This window comes from Arachis duranensis, chromosome 2 (assembly GCF_000817695.3).
Source record: "Arachis duranensis cultivar V14167 chromosome 2, aradu.V14167.gnm2.J7QH, whole genome shotgun sequence".
Classification (NCBI taxonomy): Eukaryota; Viridiplantae; Streptophyta; class Magnoliopsida; order Fabales; family Fabaceae; genus Arachis; species Arachis duranensis.
The window spans coordinates 21,771,138-21,794,914 of NC_029773.3; the positions used below are offsets into that span (position 1 = coordinate 21,771,138).

Consider the following 23,777-nt stretch of genomic DNA (forward strand, 5'->3'; position numbering starts at 1 on the left):
AGTTGTGCGGAATTGCAAGAGTGTGATTGCAATTTCGTTTACCAGAGCCCATAATACTAAGTACATCCATGGCTCCACCAGATGAAAACAAGAAAAAAAAAGAATTTTATATATTTAAAAGGATGATGGTTCATGGTTAAATGATAAAGAGGATTTGAAAAGTTGAGGTTCCCTTTATTCTTAATCATGCTTTTCAAAACCTTAATGATTTCGATATTGAGATGATGGATCAGTTTGTATCACTAAGGAGATTAAGGATGCCATCTTTGCCATGGGTTGTCTTAAAGCTCTAGGGACAGACGGTATTTAGGCTATCTTTTACTAACAACAATGGAATAGTGTGGCCAATGATCTTTGTAATTTAGTTCAAGATATCCTTAGACACATTGCTTTGATCAGTGATATTAATGAGACTCTTATTACCCTTATTTCCAAGGTTGAACATATCTCAAGTCTTAATCAGATGACCCATAAGTCTTTGCAATGCTTCCTATAAAGTGGTCACCAAAATCCTAGTAAAATAGTCCTACTCAATGTGGTTTTGTTCCTGGAAGGCATAGTTCTAATAATATTATGATCACCCAAAATGTTATTTGGTGCGGACAAGAGGACTATCCACATCTTAATCGGCAAGTATACCAGGTTTTCCAAGTAATACCTCAGGTGAGTGAGGGTCGATCCCATAAGGATTGTTGGACTGAGCAACAATAGTTAACTGATTGGCTTAGTTAGGAAAACAAAAAAGGTTGATTGTTGGTTGAATTCGTATAAAACAATAACAGAAGAATAAAGAAAACAATAACAGGTTTGGTATAAAAATAGTGAGAGAAAACAGTTAAGGTTTCGGAGATGTTTACTTTTCTGGATTAAAAGTTCTTACCAACTATTTTACCAATGCATGATTCATTTCAGGGCAAACTGTAAATGTCTAGACCCTAATCTCTTAGTGATTTAGCCTCTTCTAACCTTTATTAACCGCCACTCTCGTGGTCACTTAATTCTGATTAGAGGGTTAAGTTCAAATCTAGTTTATGGCCACAGAAACCCTAATTACCCAAAGCTAACAGGATTATATGTCACATATCCCAATTAGTTCATATAATTAGCAATTTTGGAGGAATTTGTTTTCAAGCTCTTGTTCAAGCGAGATAATTATCTCGAGAATCACAAGAACTCATGTAGAATAAGGGTCATACTCTCGTTCCACCCAAATTCATAAGATTAAGAACGAAAACAATCCTTGAAATTGAATTAGTACATAATTAAAATAGAAAAGAAATAGTCTTAATCCATAGAAATAAACAGAGCTCCTAACCTTAACCAAAGAGGTTTAGTTGCTCATGACTTACAGAGAAAACTAGGGTTCTTCCAAGAGTATGCAAAAAGTTAGAAGGTTTGAATTCTTCTAAAAAGAGAATATTTTCCCTTTTATATCTAACCTAATTTGATTCAGAAATAAAATAAAATATTAAATTCTAAAACTAAAAGATATTGTTTGTAAATAGAAATTACAAAAAGAAAATAAAATAAAACAAATAAATGCTAAATCCACTTGAGATGCCATAAGAGGGGATTTTCGGACAGCAGCCTGGCCCCTAACGCCATAATGGACATTTAGCACCCTAGAGGGGACGGCAACATTTTTGTTTAGCACCCAGGGAGGTATTGCCAACTTTTCTGTTTCAGCTCAAAACTCTGCCAAATTGCTTCGAAGTTCACCTGAAATTATAAAAATACAAGAACAACTCAAAGTATCATACAAAGAAGATTTTTGCATTGAAATAATATAAAATTAAATAAATTCTAACTAAAAATAACTAGAAAATGAAGGGAAAAAAGGTAAGATGCTTACACATCACAATACCAAACTTAAACTGTTGCTTGTTTTCAAGCAACCAAAATAGTATAAGACCAAGAAGAGAAAATGTTTGAGACTTGAGTTGTCATTTAAGCTCAGGTCTAGTTACTGAATGGGGCTAATGACACTCTAATTCTGAATAGGTTTGACATCTCACTATCCTTTGAAGCTCAGAAATATTAGTATCCTTCAGAACTAGAACTGGAATGATATTATAGATTCTCTTCTTTAGGCTCTAATTGATTCTTGAACATAACTTTTTTCTTTTCATTTCTTTGGTGCTTTTCACCTTGAGCCTAGCCATGACTCTAAATGTTTTTTCTTCAAGCTTAACTTGAAATAAGAGCACCACAAGCACTTAATTGAGGAACTCTTTGAGTTCTAGTTTCTTTTTTTCTTTTTCTTTTCTCCAGACAATGCTGCTCAGAGCCTTTGGCATACTCTGTAACAGTAATTGGTCACAACTTTAAGTGTTCAGTCTCAAGGGTTATTTGACACTTTCATACCCATCCGAGTGATCAGCCTCTCAATGTCGATTGGGATATCTCCCTCAATGTGAGCTCAAGCTGCTGCACATAGGCAGTAAATGAGGTGAGAGAAAGCCAGTCTCGCAGAGGTGAAGGATTTGTTAGCTATCCTGTAAAGCTCTTATGGGATCACCTCATGTACCTCTACCTCATTGCCGAGCATGATACAGTGAATCATCACTGCTTGGTCAATGGTAACCTCAGAGTAGTTACTCATAGGGATGGTGGAGTGTTGGATGAACTCCAATAATTCTCGAGAAACTGGCTTAAGATCATGCCTACTCAGCTGGTAAGGCTGACCTTTAGCATCCCTCATCCACTGAGCTCCGGGTAAGCACATGTCAGCAAGGATCTGATCCAACCGCGGGTCAGTGTTGACCCTTCGAGTGTAGGAAGAGGGTCCTCTCGTGACTGTGGTAATTGTAGTGTCACCCTCACACTTTTCGGGCTAAAACCCATGATGCACCCTCTGATTCCGCTGCGCCAGTTCTTTGGATCCGGGTTCACGCCTCTAACATGCTTGTAAGTGACCCAACCTCAGTTACAGGGTTGGTCAGAACTTTCCAATCCCGCCTTAGAATATCATCTTTGATCTCTGGATGTTTTATGGACTGAAATCAATGATTCTTCTTCTTCTCACAAAGCTTCAGTGGTTCTTTTTATTGACTCCAATGACATCCTTGTATGTGATCCAAAGGTTGCCATAAAATTCCTGAATCATCAATTGTCCAACCTCAATATGTGGATCTGGAACTAGATTTCCGGATATTTATTCAGTTGAAGTGCAAACATCACTTCCGAAATCACAGGTTTCTTGTAAGTAACATAAAAAAATGCTCCTCATGTAATTCGGAGTGGAATCTCCATGAATTATGAGAACCGATGGCCGGCTCCTTGCCTTTCCTCTTTCTTGAGGACTTAATAGTTTTTGGTGCTATGAAAGTAAACAGAAAAACTACAAGCAAAGTGGCAATACCAAACTTGAATCGTTGTTTGTCCCCGAGCAAGAGAGAATTTAGCAAAGAGGAAGAAAGAGGAAATAGTGGGGAAGAGCTACTGGGTAGAATAAGGCTAAATAAAAAGGAATGGAAATAATGCAAGTAAAAAATTGAATTAAGTTAAATAAAATTAAAAAAAGGGTAATGAAAAGATGTAAATAAAGAAGAAGGACGTAAGTGAGGGAAGTGGTTTTGTGAAGTGGATTTGTTGTGTGTGGCTAATACGAAGGGGGGTATATTGTTATTGTGGGTTAATTGAGTGGGAGGGTGGGGTATATATATAAGAGGGGGTGGTCACATTGGTATATATAATTGAATGGGAAGGGGTCACGTGTGTTATATAGGGAAGTGGGTGAGAGGAGTAGGCTACGGTCAAAGGGGTGACCTTGGGAAGGGAGTGGTGTTGTGAGTTGAGGGTTTTGGGGAAGGAAAAGAAAAGGATGGGAAATCACGAGGAGATTCGGTCAAAGGGTGCAAGATATAGGTTGGGATGGATGGGATGGTCCATGGAGATTTGGGGAAAGTAAAATTGTCAAGGGCTATTGGTTTTCGAATCCATGAGATTCTTTCCCCAATTTGCATGATTTCCTTCGCATATAACAAAACAATGCAGCTGGTGCCAAACTAAAAAAAAGTGAAGTTTGGCGCCGTGATCCCAGTATGTATTGTCTTCTCCTTGCGCCAAACTTGGTGTAGCTCAAATTTGGTGCCACCTCTGACACCCTCTTTTTTCGAAGCCAAACTTCAGGGGGGCCAAGTTTGGCACCCCCTGGCAGAGAGTAATGCCTCCTTTCATTTGATGTTGGAGTTTCTTCACAATTTATGTCGATTGTGGCGCCAAACTTGGAAATCCTAAGTTTGGCGCCACCCCTCCAAGGTAATGTCTTCAATTTGCACGCATCACATGTAGCGCTAAACATGGAAATCTTATGTTTGGCTCCACTCTTCCAAGATTTTGTTTCACTTTTACATCATTTCTGGTGCCAAAATTGGACTTCCAAAGTTTGGCGCCACCCAGTCTGTAGCAGATTCCTTCAGGGTGGTCAAAATTCCTTTAAATTGCACCTATTTCTTTTCTAAACACTCTGCATGATCAAAATCCACATAAAACAAAGGAAAAATTGTAGAAATTCAACAAAACTAAATAAAGTCAAAGTATAAATCAAAATTAAGGATATAGAACATCAGGTTGCCTCCCGACAAGCCCTTCTTTACTCTCACTAACTTGACGGTTAGTTCTGCTAAGTCAGCAGATGAGTGGACCTTTGGCGATCAATGTCGCCTCCAAAATAATGCTTCAACCTCTAGTCATTTACCGTGAATCTTCTATCAGAGTTCTGAAAGAGTTTGAGCCTTGAATTAAACAATAGGACTTTCTGACCTGGCTCAAAAACTCTTATGGAAATCTTCTTGTCATGCCATATTTTGGTCCTTTCTTTATTGAGCTTGGCATTCTGATAAGCAGAATATCTGAACTCATCAAGCTCATTTAGTTGGAGAATCTGCTTTATTCCTGCAGCCTTGGTGTCAAAGTTTAGAAACTTTGTTGCCCAGTATGCTCTATGCTCCAACTCAACTGGCAAGTGATAGGCTTTACCATAGACCAACTGATAAGGAGACATGCCGATAGGAGTCTTGAGTGTTATCCGGTATGCCCAGAGAGCATCATCAAGCTTCCTAGACCAATTCTTTCTTGAAGTACTGACGGTCTTCTCAAGAATCCTCTTGAGTTCCCTATTAAAAACCTCAACCTGTCCACTCTTCTGAGGGTGGTAGGGGGTTGCCACCATATGACGGATTCCATATCTCTGCAGAAGTGAGTCCAGCTGTTTGTTGCAGAATTGGCTTCGTCCATCACTAATAAGTGTCCTTGGGACATGACAATGACCAAGAGCATAGGTTTGCATTTTTACACTAAAAATAGAATTTGTCCGTTGTAAGTATAATCCAAACCCAACAATGAGCATCAATCAAATGTAATATTCAAATCAATTATAAACCAAGATCAAGAGTAATTCAACTTCGGGTCGTTCTTCCTTAGGATGCAATTGGAGTGTTACACTTTTGGTTGTGGGGGCAAAAATGGGGTTTTGAAATCAAAGAACAAAAGATTAAAGGAACTTAAGAAATAAAAGAACTAAAGAATGATCAAAATTGTTATTTAAGCAAGTAAAAAGGAAGTAAGGTCAAAACTAGTGAAAATGCAAGATATGTAATAAAGAGCCTTGACTTGGGAATAAGGATCTAAGGAATCCTATCATCGTCATAACCACAACTATGGCAATTATGATGAGTCAATCTCGCTTAGTTAACCCCTAACATCGAGGAGTAAGTCAAGTAAGCATAATTGACCTTAATCCATAAGTCCTAACTAACTTATCAAACTAATTGATAAAAAGCTAGCATCAATGGAAACAAGAGTCAACTAACTACCCAAGAATTACCACTAAATGTCGGACATCATGACTCTAGTATTCTAGGAACTCAAACCCCAAGCCAAGGTGGGAAAATCTACTCAAAATCTAAAGTTGGCATTTTCACAAACACCTTGTGGGCATAAAAACAAAATATGAAAATTTGCAAGGAAAATTAGAAAATATAACCAACTATCAACAATATCAACAAGAGACAAGCAATCAAGCATAAAGAAAGCATAAGATATGAAATTCATTAATAAAAACTTCAAGAAACTCAAAATTACAATTATAAACAAGTAACTTGAACCAAAGCAAATGAAAGTAAATGTGCTATAATTAAAGAGAAAATTGAGAGTACTTACAATAAAGATGAGTAAAATCAAAGATCAAAGCTTCTATAAAATGCTACAATTAAAATTGCATAAACCCTAGGAGAGCTCTCTCTACACTACTCCTACTCCTACTATATGAAAAACTAAAACTAAAACCTAATGTAAAAGTGAGCTCCCTTGATATGTGTTGAATTCCCCTTGATATAGCACTTCAATTCAGCCTTCAAGCCTTCTAAAGTGGGCCAAAAGCCTTCAGAATTCGCGCAGCACGTGTTTCGTTAATGAATTCATGTGCAGGGTCCTGTGTATATGCACAGATGTGTGTGTATGCACACTTTACTGAATTGGCTCTTGTGCATACGCACAGGTTCTTGTGCGCACGCACACATGATGCAAGTTCCTTCTTGTGTGCATGCACAGATGCTTGTGCGCACGCACACTTCACTGTGTGTGCTTTTCCTTGTTTTCTTCATGTGTTCTCCCTTCTGCATGCTTTCTTCCACATTTGCTTAGCCAATCTTGCTTAAATGACCTGGAATCACTCACAAAACATATCACAGCATCGAATGGCATAAAAGTGGAATTAAAATCACTAATTTAAGCACAAATTCACATGTTTTCACATTTAGGTTCAATTTAGGCACCAAACACAAAGGTATGCTATTTTGGTGCTTAAGTGTAGGTTTATGTGATGAAATTCACTCAAATCAAGCCAAAATATCTCATCAAATATGGACTCATCAATTTTTCCACACTTAAACAATAGCATGTCCTCATGCTAAACCAACAAGGAGAATGATCAAAAGGGGTAATCAACTTATTAAATGCAACTATCTATATGCATGCAAGTATATTATATACTATATCTATCTATACCTATCTATAGTATCTATATGAAATTAGTAAAAACAAATAAACAGATTTCCAAGCAAGTATATAGACATATAGGGCTAAGCAAGGAAATAATCCAATGCAAGCAAAAGTCTAGAGAATTGATTCAACTCATTAAAATGGAGCAACTTGCAAGAATTCATGATAAGAGATGTGGAAATATAGATTTGAGAAATCAAACCCTCACTAGGTATGTATACACTCTAATCACTCGGTGTCTAAGGGTTTTAATCACTCAGGTCTCTTCCTAATCATGATTTCAAGGTTTTGCTTTTCATCTAACAATCAACAACCATGTGATGCATGAATGCAATTATCATGAGGACTTTAGAAGGTTGTAATGGGGTTAGGGTCAAGGTAGGATAGATATGCCCAAGTGGACTAAGATTGAATCCTTGATTAGTTTAAGTATCCAACTCAACCTATATCAACCAAATCACAAACTATGCAACCTAACTTCCCATTCCCTTTTTATACACATTCATGCATCTTTTTCATCCAAATCCACATATGCATTTCTTATTCATTTTTTTCTTTTTCTTTTGGGGAAACCTTTGTCCCTTTTTTTGCTTAAATTTTTTTTCATTTCTTTTATATTTTTTTCTATATGACAAATGCATATGATTAGTCACCAAAAAAATGCATATGATTAAAGCAAGTTGATACATGAATGTGCACCCATTTTCCAATTTTTTTTTTCAATAAAATACCCAAAACAAACTTTTTCATTCACTACCAATATTCTCCAAAGATTTTTCCCCACACTTTAATGAAACACACACCTTCAACCTAAGCTAATCAAGGATACAAATCAAGGTAAATCATGGTTTTTCGCTTAAGATTGTGATGTGGTGAACAATGGGGTAAATAAGGCTCAAAAAGGGTTAACAACGGTAGATGCAAGGGTAGGTGCATATGGGTGAGTGAGTTTAATTCAAAAATGGCCTCAATCATGCTCAATGCATTCAAACATCAACCATTGGAAATAAAGAATCAAGCAAAACCAAGATTACAATCATAGAAGGAGCATAGCACACATTGAACAAAATAGTGGTTAAAATGTGTAACCACTCAATACGGCTCAAAAACTCACAAGGTATTTATTTTATTACTCTTTTATGTTCCATAAAAATTGTTCAGGCAAGTTTAAAAAACAATTTTCCAAATCAATTCAACAGAACACCCTAAAACAAAATTCTTGAAAATCTTTGTTGTTTTTCATCAAAGTTATTTCCTATATGTATGTATGATGTGATGGATGTAATTTTTCAAAAATTTCCTAGTTCTATTCCTAATTTTCAACAACCAAAAACTAACATGAACAATTATGACAAAATCGAACTGGGTGCTATACCAGTCACATTATCCAATCACAACTTCTATCTATAAAATATATATTATGCAAAAGATGCAAATGCAATATATATAAGCTATGACTAGTCTAAGATATATGTACTAGAAGAGAATGTAATAAAACAATAAAAAAATACTCTAAATATCTACAAGAAACATAATAAAAGAAAACAAAAATTAAAAGTGCAAAGTGTTCGGAATAGAAATTTAGGCCCCAAAAATGGTGAATCCTCACCCACACTTAAGCGTTGCACGGTCCTCCGTGCACAAACACAATCCGGGGGGACTGAAGCTCTAAAACAGTCCACCTTCAGTTGGCGTATGCAGGGGCTCGGGTTGCATAGAGATTGCCAAGTCCATAGCATTCTCGGCATCTCCATCCTCAGTGTCCTTCTCCTCTCCCAGTTCCTTGCCTTTATGTCTCATCCTCAAGAAGAATGAATAAAGTATAATTAGGAATCATTGGGCAAGTAGCACAAAAAGGTAAAGGAGAGAGCAAATATATTGTATGCTTGGAGCAAAAAGAAAACAAACAAGCATTTAATTGAGGAAGTTTGTATAGTGGTGTGGCATGATTAAAAATTAGCCATGTGTGTATTCCAATTATGTGCGCAGTTGAAACACACACCACGGCCGGTTAAAAAGGCATCCAAACAGTAAAAATATAAGCTTGAGTTCCTCAATTAAATTGCCTAAGATGCAAGCAATGAATGAGAATCAATTAAGTACCAGCTTAGGCAACTACAACAAGAGTGAATTAAATGGAGGAATTATTGGATATTGAAGTTGTGCAAGTGAAAGAGCAAAATTGATATAAAATAGCACAACAAATAATAACCAATGCAATGATGAAGAGAAATTACTTATTCATGCTTAAGAACAATCAAATAATCACATATATAAGGTGCTTGTTACAAAAAGTGACAAGTCTTGATAAGAATCAAGTCAAGTCAAGTCTACTAAAAAAATGCATAGCATTAACAAGGAACAAATACCTTGTTATGTGATTATATTGACTTAAAAACCATGATGAACAAGTAATTCCATTCAATTCACTAAATTCAATATGTACTTGTTAAAAATTGCACCAAATAAGAGACAAAATGTCAATTTCTAAATCAATTTGGTGCTAGTAACTCAAGACAATGGACAAGTACATTATTGAAATTCTAATCCCAAAATAACATCATAATCATTCAAAAGTGCACAATTCTTGATTAGAATGCCAAACAAGGATATAGTCTAATACATATGGTTGCGACAACACATGCATTAAACAAAAAGTTCATTTAGGCATTATGTCAAACAAATGGTATGTGGTGCACAAATTCAACAAATTCAAGACAAAATTCAAGCATCAACAACCCATAATTGAAAAATTGAACACTTGCAACTCATAAAACAAACAATTAAGCAAAATTTAAGCTAAATAACCAAAGTTAAATAAAGAAAACAGAAATTAAGCAAGCAACTAAACATAACAAAGAATATTAAAACAAGAAAATTCAAAAGTTAAAGGATGGAAAAGAAAAAGATAGGTAACAGTGGCACTTATGTTATCCACTGCAAGGCTCACAGTGGTGGAGCTTCGCTAGAGAAGAGAAGAAAGAGAGAGGAGAAGAAAAAGAAAGAAGGAATAAAAAATGAAAGAAAAAAAAGAAAAAGAAGAAGAAAAGAGAAAAAATAGGGAGAGAGAAATGTGGTGGCGGTGGTAGTTCCAGCGGCTGCGGAGTCAGACGGCAACAGTGGTGGTCGCTGGAAGAAGGGGGTGGCTAGGTTAGGGCGGTAGATGAAGAAAGAGGAAGACTGTTGGCTGAACAGGACATCTGTTCTCATTAACGTTTAGACCACGATCTGTGCATACGCACACCAACAAAAATTGGGGGCGTTCATAAGTACAGGGGCGTGCGAGCGCTGTTGACAAAGAGGATGTTATGACGTGTGCGTGCGCATGGGGCTGTGCGCATGCACAGGAGACCTCTCCTTTTTTTTCAAGACACGTAAAATGACCGTGTGCGTATGCACAACAATGGGTACGCACACACAGAATGAAAATGTGGTGGGGTGCGCGTGCATAGAGGGTGTGAGCGCTGCTGACAGAATGCGTGAAAACAGGTGTGCGTACACACACTTTTGTGCACACGCATAGACGGGGAAAAACATAGGAAGTGTGCATACGCACAAGGCTGTGCGCACGCACAGAACTCTGTTTCTGCAACATTTTTAAAGCCACTAAGGTACCAACCATGATGTCAATCAAAGATTTTCAAGCCCAAAACACATCATTCTTCAAAAACACATGATCAAACATAAAATACAACTAATTTAAACCTAGAATCAATCAAACCAAGCTAAGAAAAGAGACAAAATTCAATAACAAAAACTACAAGAAAGAAGCGTTGAAAGGATATTACCATGGTGGGGTGTCTCCCACCTAGCACTTTGGTCTTAAGTCCTCAAGTTGGACTATTGGTTGAAGCTCACATCAAGAAGGCTTGTGCTGCCACTCATCCTTGAGTTGCCAACCATGCTTGCTATTCCAAAATCCTTCGGGATCCCAAACGAAGTACATTAAGCTCTCAAGCAACCTTAAGCAAGTAATTAGGACCCAAAATTATTGGTTGAAGAGTTGTATGCCCAGATCCCACACTTTAATTTCTCTATCATCTTTTTGTTGACTTCCACTTGTGCCCTTGGATGAACAACCTCTCCAAGCACCTTTGAAGCTTCCAAATAATCCTTGGAATCCTCCTGCACCATTTATACCTTGAATCCCTTTGGAAACCAACATCCAATCCTTCACTACTTAATGCTCCAAGAAGCACCCTAAGTTGATAATCCGTTTCTAAGAGAGCAAATTGATGTGGGCCTATGAAGCTCATCGAGGTAATTGTTACCCACTCTATTTGTCCTTGGGGCAGAGTTATCCTATTAAGCTCTTGCACAATTGCTTCCACTTCTTGGGCATCTACCTATTCCTCACCACTCTTATCAAGTTCTTTCCTATCTCTCTCAAACTCAAGAGTGGAAGGTTCCTCAAGATCATTGAGGTGGTTAACCAAGGTGGACAAAAAATCATTGATGATGGAATCCACTTCTTGATCAAACTCCCTCAATTCTCCATTCACCTCTTCTGGTTCACTAGTTCTACCTTCCTCCTCTTTTTGCAATTCTTGTCCTAACTCTTTTTCTTTTTCTTCATGCTCCATGTTCTTCTCCTCTCTATACTTCTTTATTGCTACTCCATATTCCTCAAGGGGAATGTCTTGATTGCTTGAGCGTAGTAGGGTCAAGAGGTTCACCGCTTTGGCTATGGTGGCCATGAACTCCCCTTGCTTCCTTCGGAACCCTTCTTGCTCTTGGAAAAATGCTTGAAGGTCTTGTTGTTCTTGGGGCAAAGGTTGGAAAACTTCATCTTTGGGTGAGAAAGGAGGTTCAATGGTGGGGAGAAACATTATATAGTTGGAAGGTGTGTCATGTGGGTGAGGGTATTGAGGTGATGGTTCATATGGTTGGTGTTAAGGTGTATAAGCATTTGAATTCCATGGAGGTGTATGGTGTGGTGCTTGGAGGTTTGGTGGTTGAGGGTTGTGTATGGGGTATCTTTCATATCTTTGGATTTGGTATGCACATTGGGGAGGGTTTGGGGGAGGATTTAGCTCGTTGTAGTATGGGGAAGATTGCTCCTCCCTCCATCGATTTTCCCATTCCATGATGCAATCCCAACTTTAATTCATTATACCCTACAAAATACTCACAACCAAGCTCCAAGCAACAAGGGGTGATAACTCATAAAGAAAGTAAGAAATAAAAGCAAAAGACATAAGTAAACAAGAAAAACAAACACCTAAATATTAGTAAAAACAACCAAACAACCAACAAGTAAGCTATTTACACTATGGACATATTAAAAACAACCAAAAACATAACACCAATTGCATCCCCGGCAACGGCGCCAAATTTGACAATGACCAAGAGCATATGTTTGGATTTTCACACTAAAAATAGAATTTGTCCATTGCAAGTATAGTCCAAACCCAACAATTGAGCATCAATCAAATGTAATATTCAAATCAATATAAATTGAGATCAAGAGTAATTCAACCTCGAGTCGTTCTTCCCTAGGATGCAATTGGAGTGTTACGCTTTTGGTTGTGAGGGCAAAAAGGGGGTTTTGAAATCAAAGAACGAAAGATTAAAGGAACTTAAGAAATAAAAGAACTAAGGAATGATCAAAATTGTTATTTAAGCAAGTAAAAAGGAAGTAAGGTCAAACCTAGTGAAAATGAAAGATATGTAATAAAGAGCCTTGACTTGTGAATAAGGATCCAAGGAATCATATCATCGCCATAACCACAACTATGGTAATTATGATGAGTCAATCTTGCTTAGTCAACCCCTAACATCGAGGAGTAAGTCAAGCAAGCATAATTGACCTTAATCCATAAGTCCTAGCTAACTTATCAAACTAGTTGATAAAAAGCTAGCGTCAATTGAAACAAGAGTCAACTAACTACCCAAGAATTACCACTAAATGTCGGACATCATGACTCTAGTATCCTAGGAACTCAAACCCCAAGCCAAGGTGGGAAAATCTATTCAAAATCTAGAGTAGGCATTTTCACAAACACCTTGTGGACATAAAAATAAAACATAAAAATTTGCAAGGAAAATTAGAAAACTATAACCAACTATCAACAATATCAACAAGAGACAAGCAATCAAGCATAAAGAAAGCATAAGATATGAAATTCATTAATAAAAACTTCAAGAAACTCAAAATTGCAATTATAAAAAAGTAACTTGAACCAAAGCAAATGAAAGTAAATGTGCTATAATTAAAGAGGAAATTGAGAGTACTCACAATAGAGATAAGCAAAGTCAAAGATCAAAGCTTCTATAAAATGCTACAATTAAAATTGCATAAACCCTAGGAGAGCTTTGTACTCTACACTACTCCTACTCCTACTATATGAAAAACTAAAACTAAAACCTAATGTAAAAGTGAGCTCCCTTGATATGTGTTGAAGTCCCCTTGATATAGCACTCCAATTCAACCTTCAAACCTTCCGAAATGGGTTAAAAGCCTTCAAAATTCACGCAGCATGTGTTTCATTAATGAATTCACATGCAGCGTCCTGTGCGTACACACAGATGTGTTCGTACGCACACTTTGCTGAATTGGCTCCTGTGCGTACGCACAGGTTCTTGTGCGCCCGCACACATGCAAATTCCTTCTAGTGTGCACGCACAGATGCTTGTGCGCACGCACACTTTGCTGTGTGTACTTTTCCTTGTTTTCTTCATGTGTTCTCCCTTCTACATGCTTTCTTCCACATTTGCTTAGCCAATCTTGCTTAAATGACCTGAAATCACTCACAAAATATATTACGGCATCGAATGGCATAAAAGTTGAAGTAAAATCACTAATTTAAGCACAAAATCAGATGTTTTCACATTTAGGTTCAATTTAGGGATCAAACACAAAAGTATGCTATTTTGGTGCTTAAGTGTAGGTTTATGTGATGAAATCCACTCAAATCAAGCCAAAATATCTCATCAAATATAGACTCATTAGGACACTAAACTGGTTGAAAATATATCTCTTGAGAAAGCTCATCACCACTTTGGAATCATTGGTGGGTAAAGCCATAGTTTCTACCCACTTGGACACATAATCAACTGCCACTAGGATATAAATGTTTGAGTATGAGGGTTGGAAAGGTCCCATGAAGTCAGTACCCCACTCATCAAACAACTCAATCTCAAGAATCCCCTACTGTGGCATCTCATGGTTGGCAGGGAGATTCTTAGCTCTCTGACACTTATCACAGTCTTTCACAAATGCTCTTGAATCTTTGAAGAGAGTCGGCCAGTAAAAACTGCTCTGAAAGACCTTAGTAGCTGTCCTTTCACCACCAAAGTGGCCTCCATACTAAAACCATGACAATACCAAAGAATCTGCTGTGCTTCCTCATCTGAGACACACCTCTGGATTATACCATATGAGCATCTCTTAAAAAGATAAGGTTCCTCCCACAAGTAGTACTTTGCATCAGTTAAGAGCTTTTTAACTTGTTTTCTATTGTACTCGTTAGGGATGAATCTCATGGCTTTATAGTTTGCAATGTCTGCAAACCATGGAGCCTGCTGAATGACAAAGAGTTGCTAATCCGGGAATGTATTAGTCACAGTAGTGGGTGGTTGCATTCCTTCTTCAGGCTCAATTCTGGATAGGTGATTAGCCACTTAATTTTCTGATCTCTTTTTGTCTTTAATGTCAATGTCAAACTCTTGAAGGAATAGCACCCACCTAATTAGTCCTGGTTTAGAATCTTGTTTGGTTAAAAGATACTTAAGAGAAGTATAATCAGTATAAACAATAACCTTAGAACCAATTAAATAGGACCTAAACTTATTAACATCATACACAATAGCTAGTAAATCTTTTTCTATGGTTGTGTAATTCTTTTGAGCATCATTTAATACACAGCTAGCATAATAAATGATGTGCGTAAGCTCGCCTTGTCTCTGTCCCAAGACAGCCCTTATAGCATAATCACTGGCATTACATATTAATTCAAATGGTAGATCCCATTCAGGACGAGCTATGATGGAAGCAGAGGTAAGGTTTACTTTCAGAGTTGAAAGGCATGCAAACAGTCAGTACCAAAGTTGAAAGGAACATCAGCAACCAATAGGTTGCTCAAAGGCTTAGCAATTTTTGAAAAGTTCTTTATAAACCTTCTGTAAAATCTTCCATGGCCCAAGAAACTCCTAACTGCCTCAACATTGGTTGGTGGTGGTAATTTTTCAATCACCTCCACCTTAGCTCTATCAACTTCAATACCATTGCTTGAAACCCGGTCTCCAAGAACAATACCTTCAATAACCATAAAATGAGATTTCTCCTAATTTGAAATAAGGTTTGATTCTTGACACTGATTCAAGACCAGAGATAAATGCTTAAGACAGGATTCAAAAGAATTACCAAAGATAGAAAAATCATCCATAAATACCTCTATGAAATTTTAAACCATATCAGAGAAAATTGAAAGCCTACACCTATGAAAAGTTGTCGGGGCATTACAAAGTCCAAACGGGAATGTCTCAGTTACAGTAGTGGGTGGTTGCATTCCTTCTTCAGGCTCAATTCTGGATAGGTGATCAGCCACTTGATTCTCTTATCCCTTTCAGTCTTTAATGTCAATGTCAAACTCTTGAAGGAGTAGCACCCACCTAATTAGTCCTGGTTTAGAATCTTGCTTGGTTAAAAGATACTTAAGAGAAGTATAATCAGTATAAACAATAACCTTAGAACCAAGTAAGTAGGACCTAAACTTATCAACATCATACACAATACCTAGTAATTCTTTTTCTGTGGTTGTGTAATTTTTTTTAGCATCATTTAATACACAGCTAGCATAATAAATGATGTGCATAAGCTCGCCTTGTCTCTGTCCCAAGACAGCCCTTATAGCATAATCACTGGTATTACATATTAATTCAAATGGTAGATCCCATTCAGGAGGAGCTATGATGGAAGCAGAGGTAAGGTTTGCTTTCAGAGTTGAAAGGCGTGCAAATAGTTAGTACCAAAGTTGAAAGGAACATTAGTAACCAATAGGTTGCTCAAAGGCTTAGCAATTTTTGAAAAGTTCTTTATAAACCTTCTGTAAAATCCTCCATGGCCCAAGAAACTCCTAACTGCCTTAACATTGGTTGGTGGTGGTAATTTTTCAATCACTACTACCTTAGCTCTATCAACTTCAACCCCTTTGCTTGAAACCCAGTCTCCAAGAACAATACCTTCAGTAACCATAAAATGACATTTCTCCCAATTTAAAATAAGGTTTGATTCTTGACACTAATTCAAGACCAGAGATAAATGCTTAAAATAGGATTCAAAAGAATTACCAAAGATAGAAAAATCATCCATAAATACCTCAATGAAATTTTAAACCATATCAGAGAAAATTGTAAGCCTACACCTCTAAAAAGTTGCCGGGGAATTACAAAGTCCAAATAACATCCTCTGCTAAGAAAATACTCCAAAAGGACATGTGAATGCCGTCTTTTCTTGATTTTGAGGGTCCACTGCAATTTGGTTATATTCAGAATATCTATCTAGAAAATAATAAAAAGTATGACCAGCTAACCTCTCAAGCATCTGATCAATGAAAGGCAAGGGAAAGTGATCCTTCCTTGTAATAGTGTTGAGCCTTCTGTAATCTATGCACTTCCGCCATCTTGTGACGGTTCTTGTGGGAATCAGCTCATTCTTTTCATTCATGATCACTGTTATCCCTCCTTTCTTGGGAACTACCTACACAGGACTCACCTAAGGGCTATCGAAAATAGGGTATATAATACCAGCTTCCCATAGTTTCATTACCTCTTTTTGGACCACCTCTTTCATGGTTGGATTTAGCCTCCTTTGTGGTTGCACAACTGGTTTAGCATCATCTTTAAGAAGGATCTTGTGCATATACTTGGTTAGACTAATCCCATTTAAATCACCAATGGTCTACCCAAGAGCTGTTTTATGACTCTTGAGCACTGTAATCAGTGCTTCTTCCTCCTTAGGCTTCAAGGAAGAGCTAATAATCATTGGATATGAATCATCATCACCTAGGAATGCATATTTCAAAGAGGGAGGTAAGGGTTTCAACTCAAGCTTAGGAACTCTTTCCTCAGCTTTGGGCATGTATAAGACATGTCTTTCAGAGGTGGTGAGTCATCAATCTCAAGTAAATTATCCTCAGAGAGAGAATCCAAAGCATCATTAAGTGCCTCAGCTTCAAATACCTCTTGAACAAGTGGTTTAACAACATCAATTCTCATACACCCCTCATGATCATTAGGATGTTTAATAGCTTCAAACACATTAAGGACCACCTCTTCATCATTGACCCTCAGGGTTAGTTCACCCTTTTGCACATCAATCAGAGCTCTACCTGTAACTAAAAAAGGTCGTCCAAGAATAATAGAGGCATTTTTATCCTCTTCCATATCCAATATAACAAAATCAACAGGAAAAATAAACAAACCCACTTTCACAAGTAAATCCTCAACAACTCCCAAAGGAAACTTAATAGAACGGTCAGCAAGTTTTGAAGAGAAATACGAGTGGATTTTACCTCATCAATTTGGAGCTTTCTCATCAATGAAAGTGGCATGAGGTTGATGCTAGCTCTAAGATCACACAAAGCTCTCTAAATAGTGACATTTCCAATGGTGCAAGGAATTACAAAGCTTCCCAGATCCTGCATTTTCTCAGGAAGCTTATGCTGAATGATGGCACTGTATTCCTTTGTCAACACCACTGTCTCAATTTCCTTCCAATTCCTCTTGTTACTCAATAATTCCTTCATGAACATGGCATAAAGAGGCATTTTCCAGAGGCCTCTGCAAAAGGAATGTTGATTTGAAGCTTCTTGAAGACCTCTAAGAATCTGAAAAATTGCTTGTCTTTGGAAGTCTTCTGGAGCCTCTGAGGGTATGGCATTTTAGGCTTGTATTCGGGAGCCTTAGGCAATGTCGGATGTGTGTCAGGAGAGATTGGAAAAAGGTTGTCTGCATGCCTGGGAGGGGCGTGTTCCACCTCCTCATTTTTCTCTTCTGGAGCTTCTTTTTCAACCGACTCCTCATTAACCTTGGTCTCAGAACCTGTTACCTTTCCACTTCTCAAGTGAATAGCCTTGTATTATTCTCTTGGATTCACCACTGTATCACCAAAAAGGGTATTAGGAGGTCACTCAGGTATTTGCTTGCTCAACTGGCCTACTTTCATTTCTAGGTCTCTGAGAGAAGCTCTAGTTTCCTGCATAAAACTTGCAACTAGTGACTCTAAATCAGTAGTCTTCTAAGGCTGAGGAGTTGCTTGCTGAGATTGTTATGGCTGAGATGACTAAAACTGGCAGTTATTAAAATTATTCTGATGAAAACTGCCCTGAGCATTGTTAAAATGCTGTAGCCTCTGAGGTTGCTCTCTCCATCCAACGTTTGGGTGATTTTTCCATCTCAAATTAAAGGTCTTGGCATATGGATCATTGTTGGGGTTTCTAGGAGCATTCCCTACAAAGTTGATCTGTTCAGGAGAAAATTGAGTATATTCATAATTCTCACCTTGATTAAAGCCACCATTCATGTCATATGGAGCCTCTTGAGGGGTATTCTGAGCATTGATAGCTGAAACTTGCATCTCACTCAAGTGTTGTGTAAGCATACTAATTTGTTGAGACATGACCTTGTTCTGAGCAAGAATAGCATCTAAGGTATCCACCTCTAAGATTCCTCTCTTTTGAGAAGCCTCAAAATTCACAGGGTTCCTCTCAAAAGAGTAAAGATATTAGTTGTTAGCAACCATCTCAATAAGCTTAGTAGCCTCCTCAGGCATCTTCTTCATGTGCAATGAACCACCTGCAGAGTTGTCCAAACATATTTTGGCCATTTCAAAGAGGCCATCATAAAAGATCTCTAGCTTGATCCATTCGGAAAACATGTCTGGAGGGCATCTCCTGATCATCATCTTGTACCTCTCTCAAGCTTCATAGAGGGACTCACCATCTCTCTGCCTGAAGGTCTGAATATCCACCTTTAGCTTAGTCAGCTTATGTGGTGGAAAGAACTTGGTCAAAAATTCATTGATCACCTTGTCCCAACTGTCTAGGCTCTCCTTGGACTGAGAATCAAGCCACTGCTTTGCTCTATCCCTCACGACAAATAGGAAGAGCATGAGCTTGTAAACCTCAAAATTCACTCCATTTGTCTTCACATTATGACAGATCTGAAGGAAGTTAGAGATGAATAGATTTGGATCTTCTTGCGGGAGTCCATGATACTGATAGTTTTGCTGCACTAGAGTGATCAGCTGTGGCCTAAGCTCAAAGTTATTTGTTCCAATGGTAGGTACAGCTATAGTACGCCCAAAGAAGTCAAGAATGGGTGCAGTGTATGAGATTAGCATCCTAGGTTGCCCATTCCCATTCTGGTTAACCACATTAGCATTGACAACATTATTGGAATCCATAGTAGACTCTTTAAATTCCTTTTCAAAAGTACTACTGAGATTTTCAATAGCCTTGTAGAGTCTAGCTTGTTGCAAATGCCTTCTAAAGGTCCTTTTAGGTTCAGGATCAAAATCTATAAGAGGTTCTTTGTTCCTATTCCTGCTCATAAACAACTAGAAAACAAGAGAAGATAGAAATCTCTACGTCAAAGTAAAGAGAATTTCCATGAGAAAACGTGAGTAAAAGAAATAATAGAAAGCAACTAAAAAAAATAAAGCAAGAAAATTCAAAAATTATAAGCAAAATTTGGAACAAAAATTTTGAAATTTGTAAGAAAAATAAATAGAAAAATTAAAATAAAAATAACTAGGGGACACTAAACTTAATTTCAGAAATTACGAAAAAAATTAATTGATGCAAAATTCGAAGATTAAAGCCAAAAATCAAATAAAACTAATAAAATAGAAAACTAAAACTAATGCAAGGAACAAAACGAAAGTAAAATGAAATAAAATAAAAAGGACAATGAAAAAAAGAAAAATAAAAGAAACAATATAAACTAAAGAATTTTAAGGAACTAATATAAGAAAATGAAAATTAAAAGGAAAGTAAAAAAAAAGAAGACAGGGGGTGTGAACGAAAAGAAAGAAAAAAATAAAAGAAAAAAATGGAAAATAAAAATTAATAATACTAAAAAAAACTAATTAAAGAAAAAGAATTATCTAATCTAAGCAATCAAACAACGAGTAGTTGTCAATCATAGTCAATCCTTGGTAATGGCGCCAAAAACTTGGTGCAGAATTAGAATGTCCACAAACTACCCGGCAAGTACACCGGGTCGTACCAAGTAGTACCTCAGGTGAATGAGAGTCGATCCCATGAGGATTGATGGACCACACAACAATAGTTGGGTGATTCACTTAGTCAAACAAGAAGAAAAGAGTGTTTTGGAGTTCAATTGCCTTAAACAGTAAATTCAGAGAATTAGAAAGTAAACAGTAAACTGGTATAAAGAATATGGGAGAAAATAGTTCAGGTTTTAGAGTTGTTTATCTTCCAGAGTTCTATTTCTTACCAACTATTTTAATCATGCAAGATTTAATTCATGGCAAACTATAAGTGACTAAACCCTAATTCCTTAGTAATTTAGTCTCCTCTAATCTAGTTAACCACCAATTCCTTGGTCACTTAATTTTAATTAGAAGGTGAAGTTCAGTTCTAGTTTATTAGCCACAAAAACCCTAATTATCCAAATATAAGAGGATTATATGTCACGTATCCCGTTAAGTCAAGATAAATTAGTGATTTAGGAGAAATTGTTTTCAAGTAAATTGCTTTTCCAAGGTTTACAAGAACTCAATTAGAATAGGGGTTATTTTTCCGATCTACCCAAATTCTTAAGATAAAAAACGAAAACAAATTCTTGAAATTGAAATAAATACATTAATTAAAATAGAATAGTAATAGTATCAATTCATAGAATAAATAGAGCTCATAACCTTAACAGTGGAGGTTTAGTTGCTCATGACTTATAGAGAAAACTAGGATTCTAAAAACTGTAAACTGTAAACTGTAAAATGAGATGCATAAAAGAGAAGAGAGCTCGAAAGCCTGAATCTTTTTCCTTTTATATCTAACCTAATAAACGTAAAATATATTTTCTGAAACTAAATAATATCTTTTCTTATTTGTAAAAATAAAATAAAGTTTAATCAGAAATAAATAAAATAATCTCGTGCTGCTCTTTTCTTGGACGAATGGGGAACACTTGCTTTCAAAGGTTGGAGCCAAACTTGGAAAATACCAAGTTTGGCTCCACTTGACATATTATTTTCCTGGAGTTGAGTGAATGTGGCACCAAACTTCGAAAATCCCAAGTTTGGCGCCACTAAGGCCAAATGCACTTGAAGCTTATAGCGCTCCTGGCGCCAAACTTGGAGCCACCTCCTGGGTCAGTTGTGACTTTGTTTCTTCATATAAACTCTGTCAAATTCGCCCGAATGCTACCTGAAATAAAACAAATTGCACACAACTCAATGTAGCATTCATAGTGGCTAAAAAGTATTTAAATATTGATTAAACATACAAATTCAAATGCAAATTCACTAGGAAAAGATAGGAAAGATGCTCACGCATCATATATACATAACATAAATACAAAATACAACATCCCAAGGACCAAACTTCGCTTGCTTAGAAACTCCAGATGTTCAGGGAGGTGCCTCTCGACCTATATCTGAAAAATAACAATATATGTATGGAATGAGAATCGGGGGGTTCTCAGCATGGTAATAGTGCCAACATAGGTAATATATAAGATCCCAAAAAAGCTAGAGGTAATCCTAGAACTCCGACACTCAAAATTAAACTCAAAGAAGTAAACTAAATAAGAAATTAGGTAAATTAACTAAGGTATTTAAGTTCTAAATCTAACTTTAACTCTACACTTCACTTTTCGTCTCCTCTAACCCTCCGAAACACTGATGGAACTATCATCGTCATGCATCTGCCAACAAGAAGTCTCTCAGTTGCAAAGACATACAATACAGACAAAGAAAACATAGATAGAGTGCAGTTACAGCAAGTAGAACAAATAGGAGTTAATCATGGTTACTCAATTAGGCAAACCAAATAATGCACACGCAAGCAAAACAGACAAATGCATATGATGTATGCCTACCCTATGGCTGATGAGTCTCATTTGTCGGTTATATAGCCAAATCCGACATGTCTAGTAGCTAACCCTAGATAGTCCCTCCGTGCGTGCATCCCTAAGAATCAATGAATATAATCATAATCATTCATTTATCATTGATGAGCGGATAATTTATACACTTTTTGGCATTGTTTTTAGTATGTTTTTAGTATGTTTTAGTTAGTTTTTATTATATATTTATTAGTTTTTATTTAAAATTCACTTTTCTGGACTTTAATATGAGTTTGTGTATTTTTCTGTGATTTCAGGTATTTTCTGGCTGAAATTGAGGGATCTGAGCAAAAATCTGATTCAGAGGCTGAAAAGGACTGCAGATGCTGTTGGATTCTAACCTCCCTGGACTCGAAGTGAATTTTCTGGAGCTACAGAAGCCCAATTGGCTCGATCTCAACTGCGTTGGAAAGTAGACATCCTGGGCTTTCCAACAATGTATAATAGTTCATACTTTGCCCGAGATTTGATGGCCCAAATAGGCATTCCATTTCAGCTCAAGAATTCTGGCATAAAACGCCGGAACTGGCACAAGAATGGGAGTTAAACGCCCAAACTGGCACAAAAGCAGGCGTTTAACTCCAAGAAGAGTCTCTACACTTGAAAGCTTCAATGCTCAGCCCAAGCACACACCAAGTGGGCCCGAAAGTGGATTTTTACGTCATTTACTCATCTTTGTAAACCCTAAGCTACTAGTTCTCTACAAATAGGACCTTTTACTATTGTATTTTTATCTTTTGATCACTTTAGATCTTAGGATCATCTTTGGACGTCTAGTTCTTAGATTATGAGAGGCTGGCCACTCGGCCATGCCTAGACCTTGTTCTTATGTATTTTCAATGGTGGAGTTTCTACACACCATAGATTAAGGTGTGGATCTCTGCTGTACCTCGAGTATTAATGCAATTACTATTGTTCTTCTATTCAATTCGGCTTATTCTTGTTCTAAGATATCACTTGTTTCTCAACTTGATGAATATGATGATCCGTGACACTCATCATCATTCTCACCTATGAACGTGTGCCTGGCAACCACCTCCGTTCTACCTTAGATTGAGTGGATATCTCTTGGATCCCTTAATCAGAATCTTCGTGGTATAAGCTAGAATTGATGGCGGCATTCAAGAGAATCCGGAAGGTCTAAACCTTGTCTGTGGTATTCTGAGTAGGATTCAAGGATGAATGACTGTGACAACCTTCAAACTCGCGATTGTGGGGCGTTAGTGACAGACGCAAAAGAATCACTGGATTTTATTCTGACATGATCGAGAACCGACAGATGAATAGCCATGCTGTGACAGAGCACGTTGAACATTTTCACTGAGAGGACAGGATTGTAGCCATTGACAACGGTGATGCCCAACATACAGCTTGCCATTGAAAGGAGTAAGAAGGATTGGATGAAGACAGTAGGAAAGCAGAGAGACGGAAAGGACAAAGCATCTCCATACGCTTATCTAAAATTCTCACCAATGAATTACATAAGTATCTCTATCTTTACTTTATGTTTTATTTATCTTTTAATCATTAATCCTCCATAACCATTTGAATCCACCTGACTGAGATTTACAAGACGACCATAGCTTGCTTCTTACCAACAATCTCCGTGGGATCAACCCTTACTCGCGTAAGGTTTATTACTTGGACGACCCAGTGCACTTGCTGGTTAGTTGTTGATGAGC

At 37.2% G+C, this 23,777-nt stretch overlaps 1 protein-coding gene across 1 annotated transcript; it reads right to left on the minus strand.

Moving 5' to 3' along the window:
• Positions 1 to 17,043: 17,043 nt before the first annotated feature.
• On the minus strand, positions 17,044 to 17,771 carry LOC107473968 (uncharacterized). The gene is made up of 2 exons (XM_016093560.1): positions 17,628 to 17,771; positions 17,044 to 17,466 (listed from the first exon to the last, which is right to left on the minus strand). The coding sequence occupies exons 1-2, from the start codon at positions 17,769 to 17,771 to the stop codon at positions 17,044 to 17,046; spliced, it is 567 nt and encodes a 188-aa protein (XP_015949046.1).
• Between the last annotated feature and the right edge of the window lie 6,006 nt (positions 17,772 to 23,777).

Bases quoted from the DNA above. Each gene is read 5' to 3' on its own strand.
- LOC107473968 (XM_016093560.1), bottom strand. From the start codon at position 17,771: ATGCCTCTTTATGCCATGTTCATGAAGGAATTATTGAGTAACAAGAGG. The intron at 17,467-17,627 runs GTAATTCCTTGC...CGTTCTATTAAG, and splicing joins TGCAGGATCTGGGAAGCTTT to TTTCCTTTGGGAGTTGTTGA.